This window comes from Nyctereutes procyonoides, unplaced genomic scaffold (genome assembly GCF_905146905.1).
Source record: "Nyctereutes procyonoides isolate TBG_1078 unplaced genomic scaffold, NYPRO_anot_genome, whole genome shotgun sequence".
In the NCBI taxonomy this organism is placed as follows: Eukaryota; Metazoa; Chordata; class Mammalia; order Carnivora; family Canidae; genus Nyctereutes; species Nyctereutes procyonoides.
This window is the reverse complement of record NW_026575037.1, coordinates 9229665-9248129: the sequence shown is the minus strand read 5'-3', so window position 1 is coordinate 9248129 and position 18465 is coordinate 9229665. Positions and strand designations below refer to the sequence as shown.

The window sequence follows — 18465 nt, the reverse complement described above, 5'->3', positions numbered from 1 at the left end:
TTCCATTGCCCAGTCACCAAATGTGGGACTTTGAGTGAGATGCTTAGAACTTCAGGTCTCAATCTGCTCATCTTTAAAGAAAGCAATTATCAATAGGTAATAGTGATTACAATTAGGCTTTTCAAGATGTCTGTGCTCACAAACTCTGGAACAGTACGGATAAAAGTACAGTATCACAGTATCTGAAAGTGGCTGCTAAAAGGAAGTAGCCTTGCTGGGGTGCCTGGGTGGCTCAGTTAAGCATCTGCTTTTTTGGATCAGGTCATGATCTCAGGTCATGATCCCTGCATCCATCAGAGTTCCCTGCTCAGAAGCCTGCTTCTTCCTCTCCCTCTGCCGTTCCCCCTGCTTGTGTTCTCTGTCAAATAAATAAATAAAATCTTTTAAAGATAAAAAAAAATAAAAGGAAATAACCTCACTGGAATTAATAGGAAAGGTTCGGATTACTTTGGATGATGACATCAAAAGAATTTATTTTATTCAGTAAACTCAAAACATAAACATGTTATCAATATTGACACTGTGAATTATTAACTGTCTCTGATCTGAGGGTCCCTGGCACTATTTGAGTTGTGGAACTCTTCAATGTTTATTTCTGTACCCTAAATTGTCCCCAGATTTACTCCTATGGGGTAAAATAAAAATTAAAGGGAAGACAGACCGGTGAAAAAAATTTTTTTAAAGATACCAAAGTATGAAGATAGGCACACTGATGCTAAAAACCCAAATTAAAACTAGACCAGAATATTTACATATTTTATTAAATCTTTACAATCAGTAATTATAATCAAATACACAATTATATACAAGGATTATATACATTTTGCCCAGACTTTTACATCACAGTACATAGTTTCCCTTAGAAATATTGTATACATTTATCACCAAACAATAAAATCCAACAACAGTAGTGTTACAGCACCTGTTAGTACAGACATCTTTTTCATAAATTACATCATAAGAAAATATACGGCTGTAAATTGGGCTTTTAAAAATGTCTTTTATAAAATCTGAACATACAATATTTCATTCACAGAATGTTTTTTTTTTTCTATGTTCTGACTGAAGCCTTGTGCATAAAACGACCGGTTGGAATATTTACTAAATCAGCTCCCCCCCACCCCCTACCTCCCAAATTATAAGCACTATCTGACTTACTTATGCTGAGCTTCCTTTATGATGAATCTGGCATGGGGTTTGGTAAGAGAACAAATGCTGGCTTTATTGTAAAAAGGGCATTGATGGTAATTTAAATTTTTTAAAAATTCTCAAAAGAATAATTATATTAGAAATTAAAATCAGAAAGTGCACAATTTTTCATTTTACTCTCTAATACTGTGAAGGAAAAGGGAAAAGAATAATGTCAAAAAACAATTTGTTCTGAAACAATTCTACTCTTGTTGGAAGCCTATTAAAGGTTAAAAAGAAGAAAAAAAAAAAAAACCTACCCAACAAAATATCCCATCCTAAACATATCCAGTAAATTACAATTCTGTTATACCTACAACTTTATGTGAAAATTATTGCAAATTAGGATGTATCATTTCAATGGACTTTCATAAGCAGAAAAAACTACAGCTATTTTTTAGTAGGTAAACAAGTTAAGTTTTAAAACTTGAAAATACCTGAATTAAATACTCTAACTTTTCACTTTCAGATAAAATCCTTACTTGATTCCAGGTTTGTAAACATTGTATAAATCCTTCTTAGTCAAACAATTTTTATGGCTGTGGTGATCACTTCAGCTCTGTTTCTATGCAGTCAACATTTAACTGAGGTAGACCAGATGTTTCTAAAATTCAAGGTCTCACAGAGTCCCCTGAATATTTAGGAAGTAAATAAAATGTCTATCAAAGGTATTTAAAAAACAAAATATTAAAAAAAAAAACACCTAATGCTGTCGGAATTTTTTAATGAACTCAAAAACAACTTCATGGCAGTTATGTCGAGTAAGAATGTGGAGTTAATGATAATGCTGGGAGTTTTGAAGCTGAACATTATACCTTCTTAACTAGGGAAAAAACTAAGTATGATTCCTTCTGGGTGTTAAGTATAATTTGTTTAATTTTTTTCCTTTTTTTTTTTTTTTTTTTTTTAAGGATTCAGTTCTCTAAAAAAGTTAACAATTTGCTTCTAGACTTTAATGAATGGCAACAACTCCCCCTAATGGCCAAAGGCAGGGAGAGTGAGCTGGCTCTGTATACCATGAGGTCTTTGCTGGGGGAAAAATTGTGTTGTTGATAACTTAGAAAAGTTGGGTTTAGACAACAATGGCTCTGAGCTACAAATACAAAATCAAATCAATGTATATAAGGCTTCTGTAATAAAAGTCTTAGAGGAACATCTGCTCCTTTTCTCCAAGCCCCAGTCCTATAAATCAAGGCAAGTCAAGTAATTAAGCTTCAGCTATTTTGGCAGCTTTGCAATTAGTATGAACAAAGCACTATGTCTATCCTTCCATATACTGTATGTATTATAGTTCTATCTTCTTACACCAAATTTCACATGCAGAAAGACTAAAATATCCATTTTATTGTCAGGTTTAATTAAGGGCCAATAAAGGTCTTATAATACTACTCTTCCCCATCCCTCCCCCCCAAAAAAAGTGAATTCTCTATTAGTTTTATTACTCACTGACCCAATTACATTTAGCTGGAATTTTTGAAAGCAGCTATTTATCTTCTTATAAAAGAATATGTTTACCTGGGATCTAAGACATACTGTACATGAATATACATAACTACAATACAGCACTGTTCTTTCAACAGCTCCATATACAGTTTAAGTTCATCAGTACCTCAAAACTGTGTTTTAAGAAAAGATTATTATGTAATGTCATGGTAAAGAGAAAGAAAATTAAGTCTCACAAATACTCCTTTAGAACTGATTTAGGTAAGTTTAAAAAATAAATAAAAATGAGTAAAACCATGATTTTAACTACTCAGGGCTGTCTACAGGATATCAACAACAGTTTTTAAAACTTAAATGAGGCCAGCACCAGACTGCCACCCTGCCCCCCTCCCCCACCCAAAAAAGGAAACTAAATTCTCATTCCACTGTATGGCTATATGTTAGTTGCTACTGTGTAAGTTTCTTACACAGGTTACCATAGATTAATTTTCAAGTCCATATCAGAAGGAATATCTGTTAAAAAAATTCTTTTAAACAAACCTTAAAAACCATGATTCAACAGAAAATGTGACAGACTCAGGTGCAACTTTAGAAACCATAGTTTCAAAGAAGAAAAATAGTAGTTTCCCTAGGATTTTTAGATCACTACCACAGTTTTATTATGGCTCCCTAAGATAGAAAAATGGAACAAAATGTATTCAGCTCTTGGCGATATGGCCCTTGTGGCTCAAATTGCATACTAAACACGGGATGGAGTAAGGCTGATGGCTAGAGGTAATTACCTCTATGAGAAATGAACTGGAAAAGATTTATAATTTACCCGACAAGGATAGAACTTTAAGTTCAATTTCAGAGTAGTCACAGCTTTCCCTACGGAAGGCCCAATGGCAAGTTCATATTACATTATAGTTTCTCCCTTGTTCCATTTTTCTTAAGTATTAAGTAACCAATTTCCATAATATATTATATGACCTTTTTCCTTTTTACCTGGTCCCAATGATTAACCTTTATGCAGAGAAATCACTGAGAAAGTATACTGGCTTCACCTTTGGTTTAAATGAAAAGGACATTGTTAAGAGAGAAAAAAATCAAGTCATCTTGATCATTTGTTACACAATGAAGCAAGTGAAAGTGATGAGCAAAGGCTGTCTTCACCATAAATGCATTTGCTTCATAACCACTTAGGTCACTTTGAGTGTTTCTGTGAAGGCAGCATAACCAGAATGTCTACAATACTCACTTGTCTTTTCCCAAAAGAGCCTCTAACCTCCAAACCAAGAAAGCCGAGCTTCCTTTAATTAGAAAGCTATACAAATTTCTATTTTCCACTCTACTATTAACTGAATTTGTTTCTTGTCTACCCAGAGACTGCAGAAATCTGGTTCCTAGGAATGCCCAGCAATCTTTTTCCTGGCCTGAGGTGCTTGCAGGGTGGTGCGATGCTGTCATGGGGTGGGGATAGGGGTGGGGGAGAGACTGTGAGTTTCCATTTTGGATGGGACAGTTTTAAGCAAGGTCAGTTCTAACACAGCATGCTCCAGATTCCTATAACTATCTCAGTCAGAACGTGGTTGCTCATCACCATACTTAAAGACTCCCATTAGAGAGCCTGCTTAGTTTCAGGGTGTCTGTGAACCACAGTTTGCCTCTTCTTTTTAAATACCTACCATCAGATTTTTTAGTGAGTCATAGTTCGTCTTTCTCCATCATTTCAAATGCTTCTATATCTTCATTCCAGTCTGCTAATATGGAGTCTATAGGCTGGACCTTTTTACCCCAGCTAACATTAGGATTGGAATCTTCTTCAGTTTCTGATTGTTCTTGAAGTTGGTTATCTAAATCTGTACATTCACCATCAAGACTTGTAGTCTCATGGTTTTCTACGGGGTTAGAATTCTGTTCAGAAGGAGAAACACTTGCGGCATTGTCTGTATCTGTTGGAGATGATGATTCTGGTTGCAAGTTTAGAGAACTTTCCTCAGGAGACTCTTGATCCACCAAATCAACCTCCTGAGAACTTGATGTAATCTGTTCAGCACTCTGATTCTGAGAATCATTTTCAGAGGATGGTTGTTCTTCATTTTCCATTTCAGGATCTGTATATGAAAGAAATAAGTTTCATGCTACTTCCCCACTCAAAATATTTACTATTGTAGCTAAGAGCATACTGGTTTTTGCAATAAAATGAAGAAATAAAAGAGAAAGAAAAGCATGTTAACACAGAACAGTGAACACTAATGCTGAAGAGTAAAAGCCTTACAAAATGTAATCACATTTTTCCTGTATATGCATTTTGTAAAATGTGACAGTACAAAATAAATGTTCTTCCAAACTGAAAGGAATGACTCTAATAACTGTTTCAATGCCTTCAACGGGATTAGTAAACGCCAAGAAATATACTAAATAATATTACTAAATTGTATATAAATTTATACTAGATGTCTAAAATTTATTATTAAATATCTAAATTCAAAAAAGCTGGTACATGAGAACATATGAAATAGAATAAATTTTAAACAACACTATCATCACTATATTTTAAGACAATATTCTTTTAAAAGGGGCAATTCCCACTCAGTAAGCCATGAAAATGCCAATAATACAAAATGTTGGATGATCTGAGGGTATTAATATGGTTAGATAAAATATTTTCATAAAGACAAATAAGAACTGAGATTATTTACAAAACTTTTATTTGTTATTGTAGGTCTATAAATTATAAGATATCATTTTAAAATCCACTGGAAGGCTGAATAGTAGGCTAAACCTCTTGTAATGACTATACAGTGAAACCACTAAAGGCATTCTACTTAGGGTTCCTGCAAGAAAGCACACGCATCGCAATGATGCACCGCATCCTCCTCTGTCTCTGTAGGCAGCAGTCAGCAAATAGGTCCTGAGTGTCCTCTCTCTGTGTGGCAGGCACTGTACAAAGTGCTAGGGATAAATGAAGCAAAACCAAACACCAGTCCTACCTTTACAGATCTTTTAGTCGAGTTGGGGAAACCATTTACAAATAATCACACAAAATAAATAGACAGCTCTAACTGTAACATGTTTTACATTGCTAGGAAAGCTTACAGGGAATAGGAAAGAATAAGGACAGTTGAGGTTTTACTTCAGAAAGTGACATTTGAGCTGAGATTTAAAACATAATTAGCCAAAGAAGGGGAGATGGACATATCCTAAAACCAGAAAAGCTAAAGGAAACAGGCATGCAGGAAGGTACAAACAGGGGCATTTATGTATACCCTGGTTAAGTAGGATTACCTGACTAGGGAAGTACGAATTCTTGGGGGCTGGGGGAGTCCCCACATTCTCTCTCTCTTCTAGGCTGTGGAAAAGGTATACTTTAATTCAACAATTAGGAAAGCTGTTGTGGGGACCAAAGAAGAGAGAGCAGGAGCTGGCTGCTTCACATTCATTTACACTAGGCTATTCTAAGTTCAAGGGAGAACAAAAAGAAAAACCTTCAAGTTTTCTTCTAGATTGTATTAATCTAGTTAGGAAGTATAGGAAAAGGTGTATGTAGTACTGTCTCATCTAGTAATAAAAATCATGCTTTTGGCAAAAAATTACCCTAGAGACATATATTATGTAATATTATTTTGGAAATCTAGCTACTATATACTAGGATAAGAAAAAAGAAGAGTCCGTGTAAATATAGGAAAAGAATAGATCAAATTTTATTTTCAGACTGTGTCGTATATACTTCAACTCAAAGCAACTCAAAGAAGAGTCCGTGTAAATATAGGAAAAGAATAGATCAAATTTTATTTTTAGACTGTGTCGTATATACTTCAACTCAAAGCAACGGTTAATTTTTTAAAATACCATTAATATAATAAAGGAACTTGATAAAGAGTGTAAAAGTAAGACAAGCAAATAACCTCTCTATAGGAACAACTGGTTAGAAATAAAATTAAGTACCTTTTTCATAATAAACATAAAAACTAAAACAATTACATTATGGAAGGTACAAGACCTACATTACTTAATACTATAAAATTTCAATGAAAATATAAAACAAGGGACATCTGGGTGGCTCAGCGGTTGAGTGTCTGCTCAGGGTGTGATCCCAGAGTGCCCAGATCGAGTCCCACATCGGGCTCCTTGCAGGGAGCCTGCTTTTTCCTGCCTGTGTCTCTGCCTATCTCTCATGAATAAGTAAATAAAATCTTAAAAATAATAATTTGTATAAAAAAAAGAAAACAAAACAAGATCTGATGACATTTACAGATAAGTGTATGTTTCTGCATGGCAAGCCTTAATATTTAATAAAAGTTTCCTATTTATATGTAAAGCATATAACCACACAATTCCAAAATGAACCCCCATTTCTACTTCTTGTCTTGTTTTCTTTTGGGGTGAGACAGAACTATTCAGAAGTTCCTATGGAAGACTATATATCAAAGAAAAGTCAAAAAGTTTTGAAAAGAGTGAGAAGAGAGTTGCCTTATCAGGTAACAAAATGCACTCAAAACAGCAAACTTTTATTATTGGCATAGGAGTAAACAAACAGATTAGTGGAAAAGAAGAGCAAGCCTGGAGACAGAGGAGATACTAAGACTATCTGATATATAGCAAAGAGGCAGCAATCAGCAAAGTAAAGATGGGAGAGAAACAAAAGCAAGGAAGGAGTTAGAGTGTGCCACACTGCTTCACATCTTTATTCTAAGGTGTGGGTTAGCATCCAGTATGGAGTATCATAGTCCTTAGAGCATTAACAACTACATCATTAAATTCAGGAATGGTGTATTAGAAACACAGGAAGCAAAACAAGAATGGAAAAAAGTCTCAAGATAAAAAGACAAGAAAATTATTAAGTTTTAATAATAAAAGGACAGGGATGCCTGGGTGGCTCAACGGTTAAACACCTGCCTTTGTTTTTTTTTTTTTTTTTTTTTTTTTTTTTTTTTTTAAACACCTGCCTTTGGCTCAGGGCGTGATCCCAGAGTCCCGGGATCGAGTCCCGTATTGGGCATGGAGCCTGCTTCTCCCTCTGCCTGTCTCTGCCTCTCTCTCTCTCTCTCTCTCTCTCTCTCTCTCTCTGTGTGTGTCTCTCATGAATAAGTAAAATCTTTTAATAATAATAATAATAATAATAATAATAATAATAGGACAAGGGAGCCTTGGCAAAGACTTAAGAGACTGGACGTTCTACATTCATTCATTCATCTGTACAGCCAGCATTTGTTGAAAGCAAGGATTATAGAGATGAGAGCAGGTAAAGAAGCAGGATGTAATGAATGCCAAAGTAGAACTATATTAAAAAGACCCTTGGGGCACCTGGGTGCCGCAGTTGGTTGAGCACCTGACTCTTGGTTTCGGCTCAGGGTCGTGATCTCAGGGTCCTGAGATCAGGCCCCATGTTGGGCTCTGTGCTCAGCGCAGACTCTGCTTAAGACTCTCCTTCCTTCTCCCTCCGCAACCCCCTCACTCTCTAAAATTAGTAAATCTTTTTTTTAAAAGACACCCTTAAATTTTACTTAGGATAATAAGAGAAAATTCCACAAAATATGGTGTTTAAACTGGATACGTAAGATGGCTACATGTCCTCAAAGAGGAAATGGGCCATGGGAGTGGGGATAGGGATTGATAAGCATTTCAGTAAAGGGAAGAGATATGCAAACACAACAATGCACAAGAAAACATGCCAGGTTGTAGAAGGGGTACAGGTATCAATTTGGCTTAAGAAGAATTTTTCAGATGCTCCTTTCCAGGCAAAGAGGTCCTCTGCAAACATGCTAAATTTTGCAGTTCAATTTTAGAGGCAGATTCACCCGTCAAGTTCAGTGAGGGCAAATCTTAGGAAAAATAACACTGCTAGACTTAAATAGCAGTTCAAACCATGGGACTTTTCTTTCCCTCATTTTCTCTGTCTACCTCTTTATTAGGTAGATATAAATACAGGAGTAGCCCTGAAAACGTCTGTCTACAGCTCTCAAGGCACCATAGGCCTATACTGTAAACTGCAAGCATGATAATGTATGAAAACTTTAAAATGCTGAGTCTTTTCCCCTTGATAATACTATTGAGAAAAGGAAATTGACCCTTAATTATAAACTTAAATTTGGAACTAAACGTAACAGCACTGTGTCTTTGTTGGTGAGCACAGGGTTAGAATAATTCTTGAAGTATGAAAAGACAGGACACATGAGAGACAGGATAATAAAACTTCTGTGAATAGCTCAACTTTTAGAAGTATGACTGGTTTGACCCGAGGAAGCAACATTTCCACATGATAAATTACTAATGCTTGACTTCTGAAGAAGAATGTGTAGTAAGATATCTGAACATTTTTGCTAGCAGATAGGACTACTGCAGATATTTCTGTATTAATGGCTGAGACTTATCGTCTGAATAAGAAGGTGAGAGAGGAAGTGGGGGCTTGTTCTGGGGCTTCTATTTTCTGTATCAATTATATCAACTATTTCTTCCCCAATTATGTGGGAAGAACTGCTCAATGAAAACTGTGTAATTTTATAAAGGAAGTATGTATTTGTGGACTGAGATTTTTAAAAGGCAATCTGGAGGGCATATTACTGTTCTGATTTTAAGGATGCTAATTATATTACATAATCCTACCTAGTACCCTTGATGGTATAATATGGTTTATACATATCTGGGAAATTAAAAGAGAGAGAGGCAGAGAGAGATGCCTTCTTCATGTTGTTCAGTGCTTCTCAAAGTGTAGCTGATGCATTCACCTGGGATGCTTGTTTACAATTTCAGATTCTGGACCCCTGCCTTCAGAGTGTCTGATTTAATATTCTGGAGTAAGACTCTGGAATCTATGCTTGTAAAGAATGCACTGGCTGATGCTGATGCAGGAATAAAACAATGGGGCATGCAGTAATGGCACAGGATAAATTAATGATAACCACTACAGACATCAACTTCTTAGGATATTTTCCTAAGTGAATCAAGTAGTTGATTTAATAAAACTATTATTGAGTTTTCGTTACACTGGTAATTTTGTTACACTGATTTTGTTAATATAGTTGTACAGTTCTTGAAAGAGCTACACAAAAAGAGGAGTTTTTAGATTTTCAAAAGATCACTTGTAACAGAATCACAGTTTACTAAATTTAGACTAGCAAAACTTTAAAAAATATATCATTTAAAATAAAGCCCTTTTACTGCACAGTCCTTAAAAGAATACTGTTCAGATTATATTTTTCATACAGTAATTCCTCTCCCCTTTGCCACAGTTTCCCTTTCTGATGTTTCAGTTACCCACAGTTTACTGAGGTCGGAAAACAAATGATCCTCCTCCTGACACAGCATCAGAAGGTCAATAGCAGCCTAACGCTAGGTCACAATGCCTATATCATTGCCCTCACTTCAACTCACCACGTAGCATTTTATCATCTCACATCACCACAAGAAGAAGGATGGGTATAGTCTAAGAAGATATTTTAAGAAAGACCAGAGCCACATAAATCTCATTATAGCATATTGTTGTAACTGTTCTATTTTATTAATTTATTGTTATTAACCTATTATTGTATTTAACTTATAAATTAAACTTTATCAGAGGTATGTATGCATAGGAAAACATGGTATATATACAGAACAATATGCTATCCAGTTTCAGGCACCTACTGAGGGGTCTTGGATATATCCTCAATGGATGAGGTGGGAGGGGAAGACTACCTGTAGCAGAATTTATCTTTTCTCTTATTCTTTCTCTGGTATGAGAAGCACATACTTTACTAGGACCTCGTAGTCCTAATCCCACGCACCCCTACACACATATGAGTTTTTAAAAGAAGCTGATATTTTAAATACTTTATATTCATATAAAAATGATCAAAAGTGATACATGCCAAAACAACATCTTTGTTAGACTCTTACATGGACTAGTGAATTCATCTATTCTATGGATATTTAATTCATAGGGTTTGTTATGATAGGATCAATAAAGAATTATTATTGTGGGACAGCTGACATGAAAATAATCTAATTACATTAAACCAGATATTATCATGGTATCCACTGAAACAAAATTATATATATTTATATATTTGTACATGCATGTGTGTGTATACACACATACACAGACATATATATATATAATTTAAAGCTTATTAATGCAAGATACTTACTACTATTAATAATGTAGCTTGGAATCATTTTACCTTTTAATATTGCTGCTGAAATTCCAATGGTAGCACAAAACAGGGGGGAAAAAAGCAAAGGCATTAAAGAGTTATATGGAATAATAATTTGCCTGTTTTTGAGTGCCTAAATGCACATAAGTAGGAAAGAAGATCTAAGTGAGAAAAAGGACTCAGGAAAAAAAAAGTCAGGAACACAGGAGGATTTAAGATCAGAAATCCTTTCAATTCTGTTTCCATCTATACACCCTTACATACATTCATCCTACTCACTTCATTGCTCTTAAATAGTAGACATGTGAAAGAATCTCAAAGAAGAATAAAATGCTACAAGAAGACAACAAAACACTGATTTGGCTGGCACTAGATTATCGCTAAACTTTTTTTACTATTTTACTTGGAAGTTACACTGAATTGAATCTATTTCCTACCTAGCTGTCAAATAAACATCCCAAGGGATTCAACAGCCCTGCACAAATCCCAAGATTTCAGCCATGTACACCTGTAATGAGAGAAGTACAGTTCTCTCTCCAGGGGCTCCAGTGGATAAGAAGGACTGCTCCCAAATGTAGGATGGCAGTCTATGTCTGATGGTTCACTTTCCCTCACTTCTCCACTATCCCTGGGCTTCGTAAAACCAAAAGAGAGTACTACTCTTACTAGTAAGAGTACTAATAAGACCTTGCATTTGTACGAAAATTTGTATTTCCAACAGCTTTCAAATTACTAACAAATATTTTGGCCTAGAGAAGATTATATATTGTCATGAATTAAGGCATGCTACCCTGGTCTTCAGGCAACACCCAGTTGTAACTCTTGTAACTTATAAATCCCTATGTGATAAACTTACACCTCAGTGGATAAAGCTGCTAGATTTTTACTACCTTCACCAAGACAGTGATCATTTGATTACTGGTGTCCTACTACTATTATATTGTATACAATACCATTTGATATAATCTCTTTATTCTTTGTAAAAGAAATGTAAGATGTAGTATCAGTAGAATTGAATGGTGAATATTTGTGGATGTTTAAATGAACTCTCTTGATATATTAGCTTTATTTTTATCACTGGTCAGAACCATAGCAAAAATGATAAATTACATATAAAAAATATAATTCTAAAACCATCCTAAGTCAGCAAACAAAGCAAAATAAATGTTTTATAACCTTTATTTCCAAAAGAAAACTATATTTTGAAACCATCTTCTGTTTTACCAGTGAACCAAAAGTAACTTTTTGTAATCCATTTTTGTTATCAAAGAAGTAAAATGAATGCTGTATAAAAAAAACACACACAATTTTTTTTTTTTTTTAATCCTACCTCTATCTTTTGCTTTGTCAGAAAGGAGTACTTCCACCTCCTCATATTCCCGGATGGCATCCAATATGATACTTCCTTCTTTACTGAATAAGAATAGCATGGGGATCTTGATGTCGTCTGTGTCTTTTCCATCACCTGCCATCTGGAACAGAGGGGCAGTATCACTGCTGCTCCCCTCATTGTCATCTAGCCAGAAAATGAATACAGCAAACATAAAAATATCTGTCCATTAAAAAGATTTATAGGCCAATCTTTACTATTTTTCCCTGTTGGCAGCATTTATTTTATGCATCAAGAGTCATAAAAATGAACATACTTTTGGAGCTCACTAATTCCACTCCTAGAATTCTCATTTATCCTGAGGAAAGAACTCAAAATAAGCAAATGATTTATGTCTAAAGTGGTTTACCAGACATTTATAATTGTGAACAACTGTGAACTATTATAAATTATAACTAACTGCTTGATGGAACACACAGAAAAACAGATTATTATTATTACATTAAAAAAGTAGAACAGAAAATTCTATGACTATGAACTTATGACATTATGACTATGAACTTCCATATGCTTATGAAAAAGCCTAGAAGTAGAAACATTCAAAGACTTGGATTACAGTAACAGGACTATGAATGAAATTTATTTTTGTTTAAGAATTCCTTTAATGGCATTTACCAAACTACTAATTGATAGTTACTGTTTATATACGGTTCACAAAGAAGGATGATGACTGTGGTTTTTCCTCTGCAAGTTGAGGTGACTACTACTTTTACTTTATACCGCTGAGGTAACTGCAGTAGGGCAGCTAAATACTGTTTTCCTGGGTGGGCCAGTCATGCCCACCTCTAATTGCACGTGCCAGATGAAGCCCGCCTGTCCCTTCTCAGAAAGCTTATTCTGATGGGTCCTGTTAAGTGGAGAATACCACATAGGACCTGCCTCCTTAGCGATAACTGATTGGACAAAGCATGGTCACCTGACTCTCAGTCTCTCTGGAGGACCTGGAAGTGGCACACAGGGTTGTTTCAGTTAGCAGTGGGTGGTGACCTAGTAAGGTGACAGACTCATTGGCTGAGGCTGCAAGTTTAGGGTAACCTTTTTGGAACTAATGAGCAGAGAGGGAGCAAGTTGGTGACAAGCTGGAGAATAAAGCAGAACTGCAAAGAGATGTCGAGAAGACAGTGTAGAAAAACCCAGAGATGAGAGAGAAAGATGTGAAAAACGCTATCATGGTTATTGATGATTTTTGCTCAGCTGAACTTCTTATTCTTGCATTCAATTAAAATAATCTGGTTCCATGTAGTAAACAAACCTCCCTTCTTAAACCATCTTAAATCAATTATAGTCTCTTGCAGCCAAATGATTATTCTAAGATAATTTTTTACTTTTAGTCCTTGGGATAAAACAACTAAGCCCTAATTTGCTCGTTTATATACAATGAAAACCAGCAAAACCAAACAAAATACTTTGTCAGAAACAAAAAACATAGGGAAACGAAGTTATAATACAAGAAAATTTCCCTTTAAAAATGAAATTTCCTGAAAGTAAGGATCATTGCCTGTTATTTGTTTATCCACAGAAGTCAGTAGAGGATCCTAACAGCTATTAAAGAAAACAAACTTGACTTGACAAACCTTGCAGAGTATAAAAAATCATGAGAATTAGACTTAGAGGGAAAATCTAAACTATTCCACACATATTCCAGCTTTTTTAAAAAAATATTTTATATTTTTAAAGTCTTCATAAAGAGGTATTCAAAATGGTTGTGTTGACAAGCTATTTAATTCTTCAAAAGAAATCTCAGTGTGGAAAATAACCAAGGATGGAGAGATGATTTAAGTTGGACATCAGCAGCCTTTTTCTGTAATTGGGCAAAGATTGAATATTTTAGGCTATGCAGTTCTCTACTCCATTATTGTTGCTCAAAAGTAGGCACAGAAAATATTACACAAATTGGAAGATGTCTAAGTGGCTCGGTGGTTGAGCATCTGCCTCTGGATCAGGGTGTGATCCCTGGGTCCTGAGTTCAAGTTCCACATTGGGCTCACCATGGAGAGCCTGCTTTTCCCTCTGCCTATGTCTCTTCCCCTCTCTCTGTGTCTCTCATGAATAAATAAATAAATAAAATCTTAAAAAAAAAAAAGAAAATATTATACAAATTGGCATGACTGTGTCCCAATAAAACTTTTATTTACAAAAACAGGCAGTGATATGGATTTGGCCTACAGGCTTATAGTTTGCCAATTGTTGATTTAAGTTATTAAGCAGAATTTCTCCTATATACTTAGCTAATGATCTATGCACTTAATAAATCAACACTAGTACCTAAATGGGATAACCAAAAGGAATAGTAAAATAATTACTTTCACTAAAATAAATCCTAATATTTTATTTTAAATATCTTAATTATTTTCACTGAAGACAATCCTATTTTAAACACCTTAATTTTTATTTACCTTGAATTCATAAAGGAAATCTATCCTAATAAGAAAAAAAAATTCAAAAGAGATTTCCCCTGTGAGAGAAGCTATAAAAACTTAAGTTCATTATTAGGATGTGACCTCAGGTTTTCTAGTTCTTTCTGAATATAAACTATATACATAAAGCATAGAAAAATTTGGGGCACCTGGGTGGCTCAGTCAGTTAAACACCTGACTCCTGATTTCAAGCTCAGGTCATGATCTCAGGGTTGCAAGATCGAGTCCTGCATGGGGTTCCCCACTCAGTGGGGAATCTGCTTGAGATCTCTCTTTCTCTGCCCTCTCTCACCTCTGCTCTTTCTCTCTAAAAATAAATCTTAAAAAGGGAAAGAAAAATTTATATTTTCCCTGTCATGGCCTTCTTGTTATAAGTGATTTTCTATGAAAAATAAAAAAGCAGAATATGCCAGTTGAAACACAGAGGTAAAATGATTTGAGTTTGTAATTTCACTGGAAAAAGACCTGAAGAAATAAGAATTTGCTTTCAACTAGGGTTTATACCTATGATATGTAAGCTATTATGCTAAGAAATTTTATATATACCTTCAAACCTTACAACTAAAAGATATTACCATTTTAACTGTTCAAAAAATATTCTACTGAATAAACTGATAAACTAAAGCTGAGCCAAGATTACACCATGATTTTGTGGCAGAGCCAGGAACTGCACTCCAATGTATTTGACTCCAAAGCCTGCATCTTTGTGGAGGAATGGGTAGTTTTATTTTTATTTTTCTAAAGATTTTATCTAGGGCAGCCCCGGTGGCTCAGCGGTTTAGCGTTGCCTTCAGTCCAGGGCATGATCCTGGAGACCCAGGATGGAGTCCTGCATCGGGCTCCCTGCATGGAGCTTGCTCCTCCCTCTGCTTGTTTCTTCTTGACCTTAAGGGACTTTGGATCTCAAAGCACATTTTCTTATCCATGATGTTGGGTGCTTTGGGGTGCCCACCTTCACACTGTCCCTAAGTACTTGTACTAGCGTGAATATACAAAAAGCCAAATCTAGACTTTAAAAAAACATATACAATACACAGAAATTAAGAGCGTCACTGGATTACCCATCCATTACACTGTCTAGTGAAGTAAAAATAATATGAACTCTGATAAAATTTTGAAAAATACAAGGAAAAATCCTAAAAATGATCTCCTCCTAGGCAACACAATGGCACAGAGGATTACTCACCAATAACAATGCCACCAATGGCACCAGCATTCTGAATGTTGCGTGCCTTTTCTGCAAACATGCACTGTCCTCTTTGTATCAAAGCGATTTTTCCCATCACTGCCTCGGGGTTAGTAAGCTCTGAACAACCATTGTATGGTTTACTGCTTGCAACAAATCCTCTTGTCTGTCAGAAATAAAAGTAACTTAAATATCCTTTTATCTTCTCAAATCACTATCTAGTCAATAAAATTCACTATCTAGAGCTTTAAATAGACCTTATTTCTTTTCTAATGATATCATATTCAATATTTATTTAGAATAAGATTTTGTTTTCAACATTTTGCATATCATAGCACCAAACCAACATTTTACTGTGCTCTGCAGTTTATGCATTTTTACATAAATTACTAAATCTGATCTTTAAGACAACTCTAAGAAAAATAATACATATAATATCACCATTTAACAAATGGGGAAACTGAGACTAGGGTTTGCTCAAAGACACAATGTTAGTAAGTGGTAAAGTTGGAATCTGTAGGCAGATTCACTACATAACCATACCTACACTTAAAATAGCTGGGAACCACTTTTAAACCATCACTTGTAGCCAGAAAGATTTTTGAAAGAGGGAAAAAATGGATTTAGTCTATACAAATCCACAAGTTGTTCTTCTTCCCAGAAAAATTAAATCCACCAGAAAACTGATTTTAAAGATACTAATGTAAAGATACTAATATCCCCCTCTCTCCTAGATGCAAACTCCATGAAGGTATGGACCTGCACTCTGTAAACATGACAGACAGCAAACATCTAAAATAGTGCCTGGAATATAGCTGGGACTCAAAAAAGAGTTGCTGAATGGATGAATCAATCTATAAACCTTTAGATTTATAGACACACACAAAAAAGGTGTCATTTAGGGATAATGGAGTTCAAAGAGCATTGGCTTTAGATTATCAGGCTACTTGGGTCTAGTCCCAACTCTGCAACCAATCAAATGAACTTATGAACTGTTTAGCAATGTAGGTCTTTGTTTCCTACTTTAAAACTAAGGAGCTGGGCCAGCTTAGTGGGTCTTCCAAGTTGGCTCAGTGGGACTATAGGGTCATGCTCTCCAAAGCCACTTGAGCCAGAACACCTTCGCTTTTACCTGTTTGTACTACGTTAAAGCTCCAAGTTAGATGTCTGTTCAATGAAAGGTTCTAGTAGTTGTTAAAAAGTAAAAAACAAAAACAAACAAAAAAAACATTTTTAGATAAATTAAAGATACCAAAGAGAACAGGTCAAGATTTGGGCGGTATCTGAGCAATATTTTAAGTGAAATTCTATAAGCATGTTATATACATAAAACATGACTCAAAATTTTCAAGATATACTTTTAACTTTAATTGGGAGAGTAAATATTTGAGCTTTGGATTAAATATTAATTAAAACTACTAAATTAGACTAAGCAATTAGACAATACTTACATACTTTACATTCATTTTCAACAAGCATATTATAAGTGTACACACCTCTTTATGTTTAGACAGATCCAGCCCAAACTGAGCTGGTCCAGCAGTCAATACTACCCTGCCAAAAAATGGGTGGGATACAATTTGAACAGCTCGTGGAGGCAGCTGCTGTTCTTTTTGTTGCTGACTTGACAATTCGATCATCTCCTGCATGAACCTCAAACCATCCTCAGCATCAATTGAACTAGCAGCCTAGGAAGAAAACAGATTAATTTTACCCTTTTGAAATGAAAACTTTCAACTTTTTGATGTCTTAAATACTAATGTGCTATAATCTACTCTAATATTTCCCCTTTTAGTTTCGGTCCCTATCAAATATTTATGGCCTGATTTGTCCTAAAAATATTACTTCTGGAAATATTTTCCAAAAGTAACATTTGTAATTTTTCAACATCTCTTTCACTGTTCTACAACCTACTTCTGATATGAATTGAGAATTGGACTTCCACCAAATGCTGAAATGCTTACTTTGCTTGATTTTTCCACTGCTTCCCTTTTTAAGAAATAAACCTCATACTGACTTTGGAATTATGAACCAATAACCACACTAAATTCAAAATATATGTATCATGCATCTATTAAGATCCCAGCACTTGACTAGGAACTGGGGAGTCTTTCACTTTAAGAAGTTTATATCTAGAGTATACAACCATACAAATTTACCTCTGATAAAATTCTCAAATGGGAAAGCAGATTAGCAGCACAGACAAGGGAATGATTGAGTCTGCCAGTGTGGATCTGGGAAATATTTAGAAGGATATTTGAATTGAGTCTTGAGAGAGGAAAAGCTGAAGGCCTGACTATAGTGGAAAGAAGGTGGAATCCTGACACCTAACAGGAAAAGTCCTTTGGACTTGACGGGGGTGAAATGATAACAGAGAACAGAAAGGAGTCAGGAGACAGAGAAAAGTTCAAGCCTATCTGGATATGTCTAGTTTTGGTGACTTAAGAGAATAACGTTAGGTCTATTGAAGTGGCACACAAAGAGGAAGAGAGTTGGACTGAGGTGGGGGCAGGAAGGGATAACTCATTCAGGTTTGGGCAGACTGAGACAGAGATGCAGACATGTATGACTGGCCGATTAAAGCTGAATTTAAGTGTAAAGTTAGAAATCAGGGTTACCTATGTATAGCTAAGAAATCATATGTACAAAGATAGCAGCTGAACTTGTAAAAATAGATGTGACTGCTGAAGAAGAATACAGAGAAAAAAGGGTATGATCCAGATT

At 35.2% G+C, this 18465-nt stretch overlaps 1 protein-coding gene across 2 annotated transcripts in view; it reads right to left on the bottom strand.

The window, feature by feature from the left end:
• Nucleotides 1–735: 735 nt before the first annotated feature.
• Nucleotides 736–18465, bottom strand: part of EDEM3 (ER degradation enhancing alpha-mannosidase like protein 3) — a 72135-nt gene continuing 54405 nt past the window's right edge. For both annotated transcript variants that reach the window (XM_055319331.1, XM_055319333.1), the window contains exons 17-20: nt 17238–17429; nt 15742–15907; nt 12079–12264; nt 736–4727 (exon numbers count right to left, since the gene is read on the bottom strand). In XM_055319331.1, coding sequence (XP_055175306.1) covers nt 4318–4727; nt 12079–12264; nt 15742–15907; nt 17238–17429 — 954 coding nt within the window. In that variant the 3' untranslated portion in view covers nt 736–4317. The remainder of the gene's footprint in view (nt 4728–12078; nt 12265–15741; nt 15908–17237; nt 17430–18465) is intronic.